The 18,528-nt window shown below is 36.5% G+C and overlaps 1 protein-coding gene across 1 annotated transcript in view; it reads right to left on the bottom strand.

Annotated features, from left to right (window-relative positions):
- Positions 1 to 18,528, bottom strand: part of LOC119529270 (cytosolic beta-glucosidase) — a 127,936-nt gene that overhangs the window by 81,029 nt on the left and 28,379 nt on the right. Inside the window, exon 2 of the mRNA XM_037829506.1 lies at positions 2,219 to 2,446. Coding sequence (XP_037685434.1) covers positions 2,219 to 2,446 — 228 coding nt within the window. The remainder of the gene's footprint in view (positions 1 to 2,218; positions 2,447 to 18,528) is intronic.

The raw sequence follows: 18,528 nt of genomic DNA, 5'->3' as shown, positions 1-18,528 counted from the left end.
GCTTGGGGAATTACATGGCAGAACTGCATGGGTCATAAGCATGGGGGAATTTCAGCCTGTAGAACTTCAGGGGTAAGTTAACACTAAGTCAAACAGAACCTGCAATGATAGGTGGAGGAGTGTTGACTCTGTTTATTGAGGCTTGGGGACAACTAATTTTTTTAGTTTGCTTTGCTTTTAGCAGGAAATGATCCAAGCCAACATGACTTAGGCCAAGCTTCAGGAAAATTGCTGTGACAGCATTTTGTAGAAAGGTTGAAGGACAGAAAGAGAGGGAGAATGGGTAAACCTGTCAAGGGTGTATCAAAAAGTCTTTGGCTAGAATGATGAACACCCAAACTAGAGCACAAGCAGAGAAGATGACTAGGAGGGGATAAGTTGAAGAGGCATAAGAAGAATGGACCATATTTGGCACCCAATTAGATGTAGGAAGCAAAAAGAAGAGAGGATTCAAGATTACTCTTAGTTTTTTAAAACCTGGGGTAAGGTGGTACCAGAGAAAAGAGAAGGTATATATGTTGAATTAAGGAGGTATAAAATTCAGAGTTCACTTTTGAACTGAACAACAAATTATCTCCTATTCAAAGTCAAAAGATAAATCTGGTCAATGATGTCAAGAGAGCAAACATTCAACCAACAGCAATTAGTTATGGGCTAATATCTTTAGAATCCAGTAATTAACTTGCTAATCTTGTGGTGTCCCTATTCTGGGAAGGCTACTCTAAGGTTACATGTGAGTCTATAAATTGTGGTTGCATCTAACAATGCCAGAGAATATCCCATCTTACATAAGATGAGCACTGTAAGTGCTGAAGATGTAGGAATTGTTATCATGCATTGTTCTTGCTAATATGGAAATCAAATAACTTCCTCAAAAAGAACCCCTTTGTTTCAATGAAGGCTCTTAGGGTGAGGAATCGGATGAAGCAAGCAGGTGCACTCGTCTCAAGTTCTCACGAGTGCCCAGTAAACACCTGTGAGACTGTAAGAGTAGGTGCCTGTTTAAATTTTGTGCCTTACATACCTCACTTGTCTCAACCTAATCCTGGCCCTATGAATAGTATGAAATCCTTTCCAGACAAAGTAACAATAAGTGTTCTTTATTAGGAAGACATTAGAGTTTAAGTGCATGGTTCAGCAAACTTTTCTTGTAAAGGGCCAGATAGTAAATACTTTAGGCTTTGCAGGCTCATACAGGCTCTGTTAGAACTACTCAGTTCTGCCATTCATTGTAGCAGAAAGCAGCCATAGACAATCTGTAAATGAATGAGCATGGCTATGATCCAATGCAACTTTATTTACAAAAAGCAGGCTTCAGGCTAGATTTGGCATTTGGGTCATAGTTTGCCAACCTTGGTTTTGTGGAGGATCTAGCCAGACCTCAGGTTTAAACTCCAGACCCACCATTTACCAAATATGTGGATTTGGACATGCACTTCTGTAAAATCTGATAATTATACCTTCTTCCCTGATTGTGAGGATTAGAGAAAATGTGTGTAAAATGGCTCATAAATAACAGGCATTCAATATGGCAGTGATTTTTTTAACTACAAGGCGTAAGAATAATAGCTAACAATTTTTGAACATTTGTTATGTCATCCATTGTGTTAATTTTTGAAAAGATTATTTCACTTAATCTCACAACTCTCCGAGATAGAGTTTATTATTATAGTATCACTTTCTACTCATGGGGAAACTGAGGCACTGAGTGATGCCCAAGAGAGGCTTATACAGATTGAAAGTGATGTAGCTGGCAGTTATCCAAAGTAAATGGACTCCAGGGGCCTTGGTGCTAACCTGACTAGATGATTAGCTCCACTAATTCAGCTCCGACTGAAATACTCAGAATCATCTCAAGTTCTGCAGGGCTTTTCATTACGCATCATAATGTTACACAACTGAAAATAATTTAACACAAGGACTTTTGGAGATTCACCTTCAGGTTAACACTCAGATAACATCTTAAGTAAATGAAATGCTTACTCCAACCCCCAACTACCCCAGCCCCCACCCTTGGAAGATCTCGGCAGTCAAGGGAAACCAGAACATTCTTGAGAAAGCTAATGCAAACCCATTCCAAAAAATGTACCCCATTATCACTCTAAAAACTTGCAATCTCAAAGCTACACTGCAGAATAGCATACTGGATTAATTATGTCAGACTGCGGCAATAACCTTGAATTAAAGCTGCAACCTTCTATTTTTAAGAAACACTTGCCTTTCTGGTTGATGAAACCTGTCGTCCCATCAGGTAACAGACGTGACCAGGATAAAGAGAAGCGGTAATGAGTCAATCCAAGCTGTTTGATACATTTCAAATCTTCCTCCCACAGAGTGTAGCTGCCACAAGCTACATCACCAGTCTGGTTCTTGAAAACTCTCTCTCCTCCCTGATGGGTGAATGTGTCCCAGACACTCGGGCCTTTTCCATCTGCATTCCAGCCTCCTGAGAAAAAGAAGAAAATGAAACAGTTACACTCTTGACATCAAGAGGCATATGTGAAATGTAAATATTTGCTGCCAAAAGAACATACCTCATTAACTCAATGTACCATATTTATAACTTTAAAATATGCCTTTAAAATAACATGCATGATTGGGCTATGTGTTTAGCTGTCCTTGATCCCTAACACTAACTAGCAGCAAATGAAAAATTATTGCATAGTGCTGCTGCATAGCAGGCTTTCATGGTCCATTATCTGTAGCTCTCCCACCTGGTAAATAGAGGCAGGCCCCAGCTTATGAATGTCTAAGTTGAAAACACCTCTTCCTTGTGAATGTTCCCTCTGGTCATGACTCACAACAAGCCTTGTCCTTGCTGTGTGAGACAGTATCTTGGGAACCTGTCCCTTGCTCTCTGTATTTAAACCCTCTTCTCCTGCTATCTGACAACGGAGACTAGAATGGTCCTGTCCGGGGCAGAGGGGTCTAGATTCCACCATTGATGATATGATATTCATATCCTAAATTCATTCATTCACACCTCCATTAATTGGGCAAATGCTCTATTATGTCAAACTCTGTGCCAAGCACTGGAGATACCGGGGTGCCTCCCATCTTGGGGAACCTAGCTAATAGGCAATTCTAAAACAGTGGAAGTAAAGATCTCTGCAAGAAGACAAGAGAGGAGCATTTATCCAAATGTGGACTAGAATCAGTGGTGTTCTCTTAGTGAAGTGACCACTAGGGTGAAACCTAAAGGAAAATTGGATCATCAAGATGAATTGCTACATGGTGAGGGATGGGGAAGAACAGACAAAAGAGGAGCTAGGATAGGCAAAAGCCCAGGGGTAAGAGAGACTGTTTATGGTAGAGGAGAAAAAAATAGAAATTACATCAGATTTGGCATATCTTTTCACATAGGAATTTTGTTTTAAATAGTACTTAGAATCCATTATACAGTATAATGGGTTACATTTTAAAATTATTCTCATGACTCCCTTATTCCACTTCTGGGTACATACTCTTAAGAAGCTCTCACACATTTTCACAAAGAGATTATACGAGATTATCGACGACAGAGTTGTCTGTAATATACAAATCCTGGAAACAACCTACATTCTGTCAACAGAACTGATAATTAATTTGAGGTGTATACATATGGAGGAAACACTATTCAGCAGTTAAGCAAAATTTTAATGTTAAACCAAAAATCAAGATTCAAAAGAATATGTACAGTATTTTTATCATGTTTTGTAAGACAACCCATATATTTTCTGAACATACACATATAAAGTAAAATTATAACAACATTCATGGGAATGATAACTGTCATCAAGTGGTTACATTTAGGAAGAGGGGGAAACGGAACTGGGGAGGAGTATAAGGGGGGTTTGACTACATCTCTTATATTTCATTTCTTTATCTGGGTAGAAAGAAGATGGTGGTTGTTTATTACATTATTCAAAATCCTTTTTATATGCCTGAAATATTTCATAAAGTTTTTATGTAGGAAATGAGGTCATAGAGTAAAGTAGACTAAAGCATTTATAGGAAGGTCTTTCAGCTCCTCATTTAATATCTACTTACTGGTATTTTGTGCACAGTTTAAGAGGATTATTTATAGTTTCCAATCAAACAAAAGGGCAGCATGGGCAATAAGGGGTTATGGGAGGGGCCCATGGGGAGACAAGAGAGGATTCTAGAAGGAGGAGCTCTGACAAAAGCAAAAATGATAATTGGTATGAAGTTAAGATACTACATATCTATACAAGGGAGGCATGAATATTAAAAAGAATTGTAGTCTGGAGCCATGTAATAGAGAGGTAAATAGCTTTATACATACCAGTGGCTCTCAAGTTATGTCTATATTAGGGGTGTCTTAGTTTCCTAACTGCTGAAACAAATGCCATACAATGAGTTGGCTTAACAAAAGGAATTTATTGGCTGGAAGGCTTGCTTCCTTCTGGGTCAGTATCTTCTGGCTAGCTGGCAGTCTTTGGGACTCCTTGGCTTTTCCATCACATGACAATGCACACAGCAGCATATTCTCCTTTCCCTTCTGAGTTCCATTGACTGTGAGTTGCTTTCCTTCCATGTCCAATTTCCTTATAAGGACTTCAACAGTATCAGATTAAGGCACACCCTCATTCATTTTGGGTCCAACTTAACTATTAATAACATCTCCTATTTACAGATGGGTTCACACCCACAGGAATGGTTTAAGATTAAGAACATGTTTTTCTAAGGTACGAAAGTTAATCCCCAATAGAGAGCTTGGAGGGTAGGGCATAAAAGAATTTTAGTATTCAGTCTTGGAAGGAGAGGTATAAACATTAAAATACAATTTTGTTCAGTATGCTGCTCATAATTTTGATATAAATTTTTCTTTAATTTTCTTAACTTTGATTTAATGAGGAACCTTAATCACTAAGAGAATCGGTGTGCTGGTCACTATTTGACAAGTAGCTGTATGTTTAAAAACTGTATATATATATATGTCTACATACATATATGTGTGTGTATATATATGTGTGTGTGTATTTGTTTATTATAAATTTTACTGATATGTGTAGGGTGTATAGTATACCACTTACAAATAATCATGAAATATTATTTCTTTATTATAAATTCTGTATAGTCAACTGATTCTCATAGAATTCTTTTGCTGATTTTTGCTGAAGTCTTATATCAGTACTCAACCTATGGTTGCAACTGACAAGCGTGTGTAGTTCTGACATGAATGTTGGCTTATATTTTTCTTTATATTAACATATAAGATGAAAGTGAAACAAGACATCAGAACTTTAGTTGTTCATCAATGATATTAATTACTTCTTTGCAGAATTGAATAATAGTTTTCAAACACTGGAAAAATGTTTCCTCAATGTTTTGTGCTATTCACAGTGTAACATCTACAGACATGAAGTGGTTTTAAGTTAAATCTGCATTAATCTGTTTTCCATCATTAATCTGTTTTTCTACCAGTAAGTTTAATTTGTTTCTTAATCACGTTCTTAAGTCAAGATAATCAGCAAAATAATAAATCAAACTTTGATGTGTAGTGATTTCCAATTTTTGTGGTGTAAATATTCCCACCATGTCCAAATTCAACCAATAAATGTGATATTACTGAAGGCAGAATTGGTAAGAAACATGCAGTAGCACATCGTTTCTACTATACAGATACAAGAAATCTAACTCTCAGAGGCAAAAACAATAGTAAAATAATTAGGATGTAATGGGTTTTCAGTATTTATTACCTTTGTTATGAATATAATTTGTTTAATTGAGTTTCTATAAAATAATTTTTAATAGTGAAACTGTTTAAGAATCATCTCACGAAATTGCTGAAAATTTACCAATCTGGCGTCACCAGTTCACTGATGGATAACTAGCCTAAGATCTCACTGTAATTGAGTAGCAGACCCAAGCTTGTATCCAGACATGTCTGGTCTTAAAGTTTAAGTCCTTTCACTGGCTTACACTGCACTTATAATGACTTATAATAACTTTGTGTGATGAAGAAAGTGTTAAATACTGCCCTTGCTACCCTATTTCTGAAGGCAAGAAAGTGCAAAACACAATTTATACATTTTGGAATATACCCCAACTAAAGTAGCAAAAACAAGTTTTGACCATTTTTAAGAGGAACATGTACTTATGTAGAATAGCTCATCCACTTATGCTAGCCAGACAAAACCTATCTAAACAGCATTGTTTCTGTGAGAAACTAGGCTTTGATTTGAAAATTAGCAATCATAACTGAAATGTTGAAAACAATGTAGAGTGGCCAGGACTCATTAGTTCATTCATGTAAATCTTGCCGAATGAATGAGATGAATAACTCATTTGTTCATTAGGAATTTTCTCTAGTTGCAACCATGGTCACCTTCTAAAAGTATGATGAGTCAAGCCAGCTCTTTTTTGTCTCTTTCTGCAGGTTGGGTTTATTTCTTATTGATGATGAAGATTACCATTTCCAGGTATGACCACATACCTAAGCCATCCTCCTGTTGGAAGCAACTAAAATTGCTGGATAAAATGTATCTTTTTAAATGCATCACTGATCTGGCAGGTGTTAAGAAGTCAAAAACAAAAAGCAAGAGGCAATTCAGAGGGAAGTGAGTACTGAAGCAGGCTTTTGCCCAGAGGCTATCTGTCAAGCCCAAATGATTTGAACTCCTATTTTAATTGTCTTGCAGGACTAGGGGGAAAGGAGACAAAGCCTAAGCCTCACCAAAATGGGGAGCCTAAATGGAGACAATCAAAGCTGACAAGCCAAATACTACACACCGTGTACAAGGATGAACAAGGAATAAACCCTCCTTGCCAAGAGTCGACAAAAAAATTAGCTTGACTCAAACTTGAGTGGAGGGAGGAAATAACTCCTCAGTAATTTGTAACCACAATTCACCATTCAAACTCTCAAGTGTGAGAGTGAAATAAACATAGTTTCAGACATAAAACCTCTCAAAAATTTTTCCTTTCAGAAACCATTTCTTTGGATCTTACTGAAGGATATATTTTGACCAAAACAATGATGTAAACAAAAAAAGATAAAAACATAAACATTAGGAAGAAGGAATTGTAAAGAAAGACACTGGTAAATATGTGGATAATCTGAACAAATTCTTAATGTATAAAATAATAATAAAATGTCTAATTTGTGAGGATTAAAAAGAATAACCAGATAGAACTTAGCTGGATGAAAAACAGTATTTAACCCAAAAGGTGAGAAAGCAGGTTCTTATATTTTTAGAAGGGGGACAAAGATATCAATAAAACTTTTAGTTTCTTGCATTGGGTATTCAAATTAAATTTTCTAGGGTAAAAACTTAAAGAATAAATACAAGATTTATCATTTTAAAAAGATTCCAACACATCTATAGCAATTACGTGTGCTAGGCTCTATTCTAAGCATTTTGTATACATTAACTCCTCATATCATAAAATATCAACTATTAGTATCTGCATTTTCAGATAAATATACTCTGAAACTAAGAGGTTAGGTAACTTGTGCAGACTAGTAGTTACTAAACCCAAGATCCTAACTCAGACAATTGGATTCCAGAGGCCATGCTCTTAACGATTACGTCAGGTGGCCTAAGGGAGGTGAAGAAAGACTAATTCAAAAAGAGAATGAGAAAATCAGAAAAAGTAAACATAGAAATAGTAAGCAAAACAAAAAGCACAAAATAAGACAGTAGAAAAATATATCATATATCACATAATAAAATAGTAGATGGACTAAGCTCCTCAAATAAAGGACAAAGATTGTCAGACTAGATAAAAAATTTAAAACAATGCTATTTGTTCACCAACACACTTATGACATAAAATATAGAAAAACTGTACGTCAAAATATGGACAATGATATACTGCCCCCTTGCTCCCCCACCCACCCAAAAAAAAGCAAAGGGAAGACTTCAAGACAAAAAGCATTATTGGTGATAAGTGGTCATGCCATAACAATATAATTGTTTCTAATTTGTATGCACCTAGGGATATGGCTTCAAAATATGTGAAACAAAACTTGACACAATTACAAAGCAAAGTTGACAAATCCACATCCATAATGGCAGATTTTAACAAACCTCTCTCTCCAAATGAAAAGAGATGGAATAAAGATGTCAGATGTTAACAACTTTGATCTAATTGATATATGTGACATTGCATAATAGTGAAGACTACAAATGAAGAACATACGTTCTTTTCAAGCAGACAGAAAAGCATTTATGAAATTTGACCACAAATTGGTCCATAAGTAGGGTGGCAAAAAATTTCAAAAAGTTGGGGAAACACAAACAAGTATCTCTGACCAATTAATTTAGAACTCAGTAGAACTCGGGGTTATCCCAGGAGTTCAGAAATCTGAGAATATACATTTGAATAGCTTCAGAGTAAAAGAAGGAATAATAGTGGTCATCAGAAAGCATTAAAAATTAAATAACAGATATAATAACTACTAAAACATTGTGGCATTTGTTTCTTAGGTGCTATTTACAGAGAAAGCCTTAATGCATATAGTGCCAGTTTGGATGTATTATGTCCCCCAGAAAAAGCCATGATCTTTTTTTTTTTTAATAAATTTTATTTGGAATAAATTCAAACTTACAGGAATAGTTGCAAAAACAGTACAAACCCCATACATAGAACTCCAGCATACCCCAACTCCCCTCCCCCGATACCCCGATCCACCACCTTTAACATCTTTTCACACCACCGTTTCTTTCTGTCCCTCCCTCTGTCCCTCCCTCCCTCCCTTCCCATCATCCATCATCTATTGCTCTGTCCTCTGAACATATGAGAGCAAGCTGCACATATCTTTGAACAAACAATATAATTCACATATACCTTTCCCATGGACAAGAACATTCTTTTATGCAATCTCATTAACCACAGCTAAGAAGTTCAAGAAATTCAACATTGATACAAAGTTTACATTCTATATTCCCTTTTTTTTTTTCTTATGTCCCATCTGTGTCCCTTTGAGCCTCCTCTCCTCCATCCTCAGATCCCATACAGGATCATCCTTGGCATTTAATTGTCATCTATTTAGACTGTCTTTTTTTTTCAATTGTGGAAACATATATACAGCCTAAATCTTCCCATTCCACCCCCTCCCTAGCACTCCATCAGTGGGATTAATCATTTAGAATGTTGCAATGCTATCACCTTCCCACCTTCCATTTCTAGAAGTTTCCCTTCACCCCAAACAGAAACCCTACACTCATTTCTTAACTCCCCATTGCCCCTTCCCCCACTTCTCAGAACCCCTACTCTACTTTTCATCTCTATGGTCATATTCTCTGATACTTTCTTTGCGTTTACCGCGGGACTTAAATTAACATCTTAAATCTATAACAATCTTGTTTTTCTTTGATACCAACTTAACTTCAAAAGGACACATAAACTATATTCCTATACTCTCTCATTCCCCCACTTTTATGTAGTTCTTGTCAAAAATTACATATTTTACATTGAGTCCAAAGCCACTGATTTATAATTACAATTTATATATTTTAGATCCTGTAGGAAGTAAATAGTGTAGTTACAAATCAAAAACACAGTAGTATTGGTATTTATATTTACCATGTGATCTTTAGTGGAAATCTTTATTTCTTCATGTAGTTTCAGTCAATTGTTTAGTGTCCCTTCCTTTCAGCCTGCTGCTCAACTCCCTTTAGCACTTCTTATAGGACTGATCTACTGGTGATGAAGTCCCTCAGCTTTTGATTATCTGGGAATGTTTTCATCTCCCCCTAATTTTTAACCTCCAGGTGTTTGTGAATTCTCTAAGTCTCTGATGGTTATTGACTTCTATTTGTATTCCATTGTGGTCAGAGAATGTGCTTTGAACAAATTCATTTTTTTTTTTTTAATTTATTGAGGCTTGTTTTTATGTCCCAGCATACGGTCCATTCTGGAGAAAGATCCATGATCACTAAAGAAGAATGTGTATCTCGGTGACCTAGGATGTAATATTCTATATACGTCTTAAAATTCTCTGTATCTCTCTCTCCTTTCTTTGTTTCTCTGTCAGTAGGGCTCTCTTTAGTATCTGAAGTAGGGCAGGTCTTTTATTGGCAAAATCTCTCAGCATTTGTTTGTCTGTGAAAAATTTAAGCTGTCCCTCAAATTTGAAGGAGAGTTTTGCTGGATAAAGTATTCTTGGCTGGAAATTTTTCTCTCTCAGAATTTTAAATATGTCATGCCACTGCCTTCTGCCCTCCATGGTGGCCGCTGAGTAGTCACTACTTAGTCTTATGTTGTTTCCTTTGTATGTGGTGAATTGCTTTTCTCTTGCTGCTTTCAGAACTTGCCCCTTCTCTTCAGTATTTGACAGTCTGATCAGAATATGTCTTGGAGTGGGTTTATTTGGATTTATTCTATTTGGAGTTCGCTGGGCATTTATGCTTTGTGTATTTATATTATGTAGAATGTTTGGGAAGTTTTCCCCAACAACTTCTTTGAATACTCTTTCTAGACCTTTACCCTTCTCTTCCCCTTCTGGGACACCAGTGAGTCTTAAATTTGGATGTTTTATTTTATCTATCATATCCCTGAGATCCATTTCAATTTTTTCAATTTTTTTCCCCATTCCTTCTTTTGTTCTTTCATTTTCTGTTCTGTGGTCCTCGAGGAGGCTGAGTTGTTGTTCAGCTTCCTCTAATCTTGTATTATGAGCATCCACAGTCTTTTTAATTTGGCCTACAGTTTCTTTTATTTCCATAAGATCTTCTATTTTTTTATTTACTTTTGCAATTTCTTCTTTATGTTCTTCTAGGGTCTTCTTTATGTCCTTTATATCCTGTGCCATGCTCTTCTTCATGTCCTTTATATCCTGTGCCATGCTCTCATTGCCTGTCTGTAGTTCTTTGATTAATTGCGACAAGTTCTGTGTGTCTTCTGATCTTTTGATTTGGGTGTTTCGGTTTGGGTAATCCATATCATCTGGTTTTATCATATGCTTTAAGATTTTCTGTTGTTTTTGGCTTTTTTGCATTTGCTTTACTTGATCTCTAATTTATCAGAACCACAGCTCGGTGGCCTGCACTTTCTCTAACTAACCAGCAGATGGCATCCCTGAGTCACCTATTCTTGAATGACAACATGAAGCACACAAATATACGTTATAGATGTCCCAGAAGGAGAAGAGAAGGGAAAGGAGCAGAAAGAATAATGGAGGAAATAATCAATGAAAATTCCCCAACTCTTATGAAAGACATAGAATTACAAGTTCAAGAAGTACAACATACTCCCAATAGAATTGATCAAGTAGACCTACTTCAAGACACTTACTAATCGGATTTTCAAATGTTAAAGACAAAGAGAGAATTCTGAAAGCAGCAAAAGCAAAGCAATCCATCACTTTCAAGGGAAGCATGGATTTCTCCCTAGAAACCATGGAGGCAAGAAGGCAGTGGTATGATATATTCAAGATACTGAAAGAGAAAAACTGCCAACCAATAATCCTATATCCAACAAAACTGTCCTTCAAAAATGAGGGAGAGTTTAAAATATTTACAAATAAACAGGAACTGAGAGAGTTCATGAACATGAGACCTCCTCTATAAGAAATACTAAAGGGAGTGCTATAGACAGATAGGAAAAGACAGGAGAGAGAGGTCTGGAGAAGATTGTAGAAATGAAGATATCAGGAGATAGAAAGAGGCTAGAGATTGGGCATTTGATGCTGAAGGAGTAAAGAATGTTCAAGAGGACTGATTGCATAGATCCAGAAATGGATAACACAATACTGTGTGATGGCAGCACGATATTGTAAGTACACTGAACAAAGATAACTGTGAGTATGGTTGAAAGAGGAAGGTTAAGGGTAGGTACAGCACCAGAAGGAAAGATAGAAGGAAAGACAGAAGATAAAAACTGGAACTGTATAACTTAGTGAAACCTAGAGTGGTCAATGATTGTGATTAAATATACAAATGTAAGAATGTTCTTAAATGAGGGAGAACAAATGAATGTCAACTTTTCAAAGTGTTGAAAATGGGATAGTATTGAGGAAAAATACAATCAATGCAAACCAGAGTCTGTAGTTAACACTAACTTGTAATATGCTTCCATTAATTGTAACAATGGAACTATATGGCTTACACTGTGTGACCATGTGATTATAAAAACCTTGTGGCTCATACAGAGCTAAATGTCTATAAGAGGGGAATATAAAGGAGAGGTATGGGGCTCTTGGCATTGGTGGTGGTGTATGAACTTTTTACTATATTTTATTTTATTTTTATTTTACTTTTTCTTTTATTTTCTTTAGTCATCATTTTTTGCCTTTTTTTCTTTTTTCTCCTCTTCCTCTTTCTTTGCAGAAGAAATGAAAATGTCCTTATATAGATTGTGGTGGTGAATGCATAACTATGTGATTATAACAGGAACAGTGTTTTAAAACTTCAACTCCTGTGTGAAACCAAAGGAAGAGATGTTTATTTGGTGCAAAATCAATATTTTCTTTAGTATATTATATAATTGAACTTGTATGTGCAGTTTATTCAAACACCATAATTACATGGAACTTTGAATAGGAAGTGAAATCTGGGTGGCTGGTACAGATTGGTGTGAGGCCCTGAAACATCCCAGAGTAATTTGGGCAGAGAATAAAAAATGTACTTGCAAAGCCCTCTTGAGGATAAATGTGGAAATATTAAACTTCACCACCTGGGGAATTACCTATATTCTCACAAGCACTGGTACCAATTTAGAAGGTTGAGCCCTCAATCTTGAGGCTTCCCCTTATGAAGCTTGTAACTGCAAAGGAGAGGCTAAGCCTACTTATAATTCTGCCTAAGAGTAACCCCCAAAGAACCTCTTTTATTGCTCAGAATTGGCATCTCTCTCTAAACCAACTCTGCAGGTAAACTCACTGTCTTACATGGGACATGACTCCTACGGGTGTAAATCTCCCTGGCAACATGGGGCATGACTCCTGGGGATAAATCTGGAACCAACATCAAGAGATTGAGAAAGACTTCTTGATCAAAAGGGGGAAGAGAAAGGAAACAAAATAAAGTTTCAGTGGCTGAGAAATTTCTAATGGAATCAAGAGGACATTCTGGAGGTTACTCTTACGCATTATATAGATATCCATTTTTAGTTTTTAGTGTATTGGAATAGCTAGACAGAAATACCTGAAACTGTTGAACTGCAACCCAGTAGCCTTGATTATTGAAGATGATTATGTAACTATATGGCTTACACTGTGTGACCATGTGATTATAAAAACCTTGTGGCTCATACTCCCTTTATTCAGTGTATGGACAGATGAATAGTAAAATGGGGACACAAATTAAATGAATTATCAGGAGGGATGGAGGGATGAGATATTTGGGGTCTTCTTTTTTAGTTTAATTTTTATTTTCATTATTTTTTTGCAGTAATGAAAATATTCAAAAATTGTGGTGATGAATGCACAACTATATAATGGCACTGTGAACAATTGATTGTACACTTTAGATGATTGTATGGTATGTGAATATATCTCAATAAAATTGAATTTAAAAAACAAAAATACAGCAATACTATCCAAAGCAATTTACAGATTCAATGTAATCCTCATCAAAATTCCAGAATTTCTGAAGAAATGGAAAAGCCAATCATCAAATTCATATGAAAGGGCAAGGGACCCAAACAGCCAAAACTGTCTTGAAAAAGAACAAATTTGGAGGACTCTCATTACAGATTTCAAAGCTTACTACAGAACTACAGTAATCAAAACAATGTGGTATTGACAAAAGGACCACAAATAGGCCAAAGGAATAGAATTGAAAGTTCAGAAATAAACTCACATATCTGTGGCAATTGATTCTAAACAAAATTTCCAAGTCCACTACATGGGGAAAAAGTAGTCTCTTCAACAAATGGTGCTGGGAAAGGTGTATATCCACATGCAAATTAATGAAATTGGACACCTACCTCACAACATATGCAAAAAGTAACTCAAAATGGATCAACAACCTTAATATAAAATCTAAAACCATAAAACACTTGGAAGAAAGCAGGGCAATATCTTTAGGTCCTTGTATTAGGTGATGGATTGTTATATACATGACACCAAAAGGAGAAGCAACCAAAGCAAAAATATATATAAATGGGATAATCAAAATTTTATGCATCAAAGGACATTATCATAAAAATTAAAAGATGGCCTACAGAAGGGGGAAAATACTTAGAAATCATATATCTGATAAAGTTTTACTGTCCATAATAGATAAAGAACTCCTACAACTGAACAACCAAAAGACAAACAACTCAATTTAAAAATGTGAAAAAGACTTAAATAGACATTTCCCCAAAGAAGATATACTAAAAGGTAACAAGTACATGAAAAGATGCTCAACATGATTAGCCATTAGGGAAATAAAGATCTATACAAAGGAATGAAGAGCACCAGAAATGTTAACTACATTTGTAAACATAAAGAGTTTTTCTTATTAGTTAAATCTTTATTATTTAAAAGTTAATTGATTGTTTAAGGAAAAATAATAACAATGTAGTGTAAGATTTATTACATATATAGGTGAAAAACATGAAGCACTAGGACAAAGACTAGGCAAGGAGACATGGAGGTACACTGTTGTAAAGTTCTTATATTACATATGAATTGGTATAATACTACCTGAAGTTGGACTGTGACAAGTTAAACAGGTATACTATAAATCCTTAAGCAAACACTAAAATAACAAAACAAAGAGTTTCAGCTAATAAACCAAAAAATAATATATAATGAATCATGAAAAATAATCTGAAAAACTGCAAAGAGGGAAAAGGAATAAAGGACTGACAGGACAATGAAAAACAAATAGCAAGATGGTAGATTTAAGCAAACCATGTAAATGATATCATTAAATGTGAATAGTCTAGACAAACCAATTAAAAGGCAGAGATTATCAGCTTGGATATAAACAAATGAGTCAATTGTACACTACCTACAAGAAACCCACTTTAAATATGAAAACACAAAGGGGTTAAAAGTGAAAGAATGAAAAATACACACCCTGCTAATACTAATCACTAAGGCTGGAGTAACTCTATTAATATCAGACAAAGTTGATTTCAAAATGAAGAATATTACCAAGTATAGAAAAAGATTGTTTCATAATTTTAAAGGGGTCAATTTAACAAGAAGTCATAACAATCCTAAATGTTTATCCACCTCTGATGGTTAATATTATGTGTTAACTTGGCACAGTTATGGTGTTCAATTGTTTGTTCAAACACGGACTAGATGTTACTGTTAAGATATGTTGTAGGTGTGATTAGCATGTACAGTCAGTTGATTTGAAGATTACCCTTGATAATATGGGTGAGCCTCATCCAATCAGTTGGAAGTCCTTAAGAACAAAACTGAGGTTTCCCAAAGAAGAAATTCTACCTCAATGTTATGATGTCACCACTTCCCTGAATTTCCAGCTGGCTGGTGTCCCTTATGGATCCTGGACTCAAAATGCAACATAAACTCTCACAGGAATTCCAGCCTGGTGGCCTGCCCTACAAATTTCACACTTGCCAGGACATGAGCCAGTTCCTTAAAATAAATCAAATCTATATATACATATACTAGAATGATTGATTCTGTTTATCTGGAGATCCCTGACTGATAAGCATCAAATAACTGAACTTCAAAACATATGAAGGAAAAACTGATGGAGCTGCAAGAAGAAACAGACAAATCCATAAGTTTATTTGGCTGTTTCAATTTAAAAGGCTAAGAGCCCTATAAAAAAATGAGCAAAAGATGTGAACCTTCACAGGAGGAGAAACACAAATGGTAAGTAAACATTTAAAAAAAGAGCCTTGAAAATCTGGAAAATGCAAATGAAAACCACAGTGAGATACGATTCTACACCCATACATTTGGCACAAATTTAAAAGTTGGGCAATATCAAGCATTGGAAAGATTCTTGCACAGCTGGAATGCTTAAACACTGCTGGTTGGAAAGCAATACAGAAACATCTAGTAGAGTTGAAAAAGCACATATACCAAAATCCAGCAATACACATTCCATAACATACCCTGTTTCTACAAATGTGGACCAGGAGACATAATAACCATGATTGCAAGAGGAAAAAAAAAAAAGAAACACTAGAAATAACCCAAATTTCGCTTGTCAGGAGAATGAATAAACTGTGGTATAGAATGAAAGACTATATAGGAGTAAGAATAAATTAACTACCTCTCTATATTTATCAACATTCATAATGTCCCAAATATAGTATTGAAAAAGGAAAGGCAATTTACAAAAAATACATGTGATGTATTTCCATTAAAGTAATGTACAAAACATGTAAAACTAAATAATAAGTTGTTTACACATAGTTACATGGTGAAGAAAAACAAGGAAAAGAAATAAAAGGTATTGGAAAGGAAGAAATAAAACTTTACCTATTTGCAGGTGATATGATCCTATATGCAGAAAATCCTGAAATATCCTCAATAAAGCTCCCATAGCTAATAAATGAATTCAGCAAAATGGTGGGGTACAAGATCAACATCCAAAAATTGGTAGTGTTTCTGTATACAAGCAATGAACAATCAAAAGAAGAAATCAAGAAAAAAAAATCCCATTCACACTAGCAAATATCTAGAAATAGACCTAACCAAGGAGGTAAAGGACTTGTACACAGAAAACTATGAAATGTTGCTAAAAGAAATTAAAGGAAAACCAAATAAATGAAACATTATCCTGTTTTCATGGATTAGAAGACTAAATATCATTAAAATGTCAACACTACCCAAAGCAATTTATAGATTCAATGCAATCTCAGTCAAAATTCCAACAACCTTCTTTACAGAAATAGAAAATCCTACATCAAATTTAAATGGGGAGAACCTAAGATGGCAGCTAGGTGAGACGGTGCAAAAAAAAACACCTCCGTGAAAATACTAGATAAAAACCAGAAAGTGACCCAGAACACCACTTCCAGCATAGCACCAGCCAGACAAGTTCTGCTAAATCCACAGGGAACATGCATTTGGTAAAACCAGGAGCCTGCATTCTGAAACAAGCGAGTGAGCCAGCTGAAAGTCCAGCGGCTGCGCTGCGGTGTGGGGAAATGGTGGGCTGGCATTTGGAGATGGACTAGTTCTTTAAAAAAAAAAAACCCAGGAGCTGTTGCAGATGAGACAGGGAGAGTCACACAGTGAAGCATGGAAGGAGCGGGCTGGGCTAACACCTCGGTGTCTGGCGTGGAGGATACCCCTTCCCACACCCACTGACAATTGTCTCAAGACCAGGGGAGCAGAGGGGAGCCAAAAGGAGAAAAAAAATGCATTCCTTGCAGCCATCTCCCCAGCGGGCGGGGGACGTTCCTGCCTGGGGCTGGACCCACAGCCCAGAGCCACGCCAAGAAACCCAGTGTGACAGGGAGTCTTTCCCCCAGCACTGCACACACATCACAATATTGGCTGTGGACAGTGGCCTTTAATGCACCCACAGCTGATTGTCCCAGAGCTGGGAGGACAGAGCTGGGCGGAAAGGGGGAAGTTAACGCGTCCCATTCAACCATCTTTGAAGCAGGCTGGGAACGCCCCTGCATGGTCTGGAGACCCAGGGTTTCCCTGGAGGGCCGGCATGCACTTGTAACATAGCACAGTCCTCCCTCAGCAGAGGTCCTGGAAGAGCACAGCTGAAAAGGGGGAACCACGTGGAAATCCCAGGGAACCTACACCAATACCAAGGACTTGTGGGTCAGTGGCACAGACAATCTGTGGAAAAACTGAAATGAAGGTTTAGACTCCTGCAACAGCCTTAAATCTCCGGGAACACATGGGAGGTTTGATTATTAAAGCTGCCCTGCCTGCCTAACCACCCAGACACACGCCCCACATTCAGGGCGAACAGCACCAACAACACACCCAAACTTGGTGCACCAATTGGACCCCACAAGAATCAGACCCCCACACACCACAAAGACAAAGTTGGGAAGAACTGACTTGAGAGGAATAGGTGACTTGCAGACGCCATCTGCTGGTTAGTTAGAGAAAGTGTACGCCAGCAAGCTGCAGTTCTGACAAATTAGGGATCAAGTAAAGAAAATGCCAAGAGGCCAAAAACAACAGAAAAATCTTAAAGCATATGATAAAACCAGACGATATGGAGAATCCAGACCCAAACACCCAAATCAAAAGATCAGAAGACACACAGTACTTGGCACAATTAATCAAAGAACTACAGACAGGCAACAAAAGCATGGCACAGGATATAAAGGACATGAAGAAGATCATGGCACAGGATATAAAGGACACAAAGAAGACCCTAGAAGAGCATAAAAAAGAAATTGCAAGAGTAAATAAAAAAATGGAAGATCTTATGGAAATAAAATAAACTGTAGGACAAATTAAAAAGACTCTGGATGCTCATAATACAAGATTAGAGGAAGTTGAACAACAACTCATCCTCCTCAAGGACCACAGAACACAAAATGAAAGAACAAAAGAAAGAATGGGGAAAAAAATTGAAAAAATCAAAATGGCTCTCAGGGATATGACAGATAAAATAAAACGTCTAGTGATCATGGATCTTTCTCCAGAATGGACCGTATGCTGGGACATAAAAACAAGCC

Source organism: Choloepus didactylus, chromosome 3 (assembly GCF_015220235.1).
Source record: "Choloepus didactylus isolate mChoDid1 chromosome 3, mChoDid1.pri, whole genome shotgun sequence".
In the NCBI taxonomy this organism is placed as follows: Eukaryota; Metazoa; Chordata; class Mammalia; order Pilosa; family Megalonychidae; genus Choloepus; species Choloepus didactylus.
The sequence above is the reverse complement of the archived record's forward strand: the minus strand, read 5'-3'. Positions and strand labels throughout refer to the sequence as shown.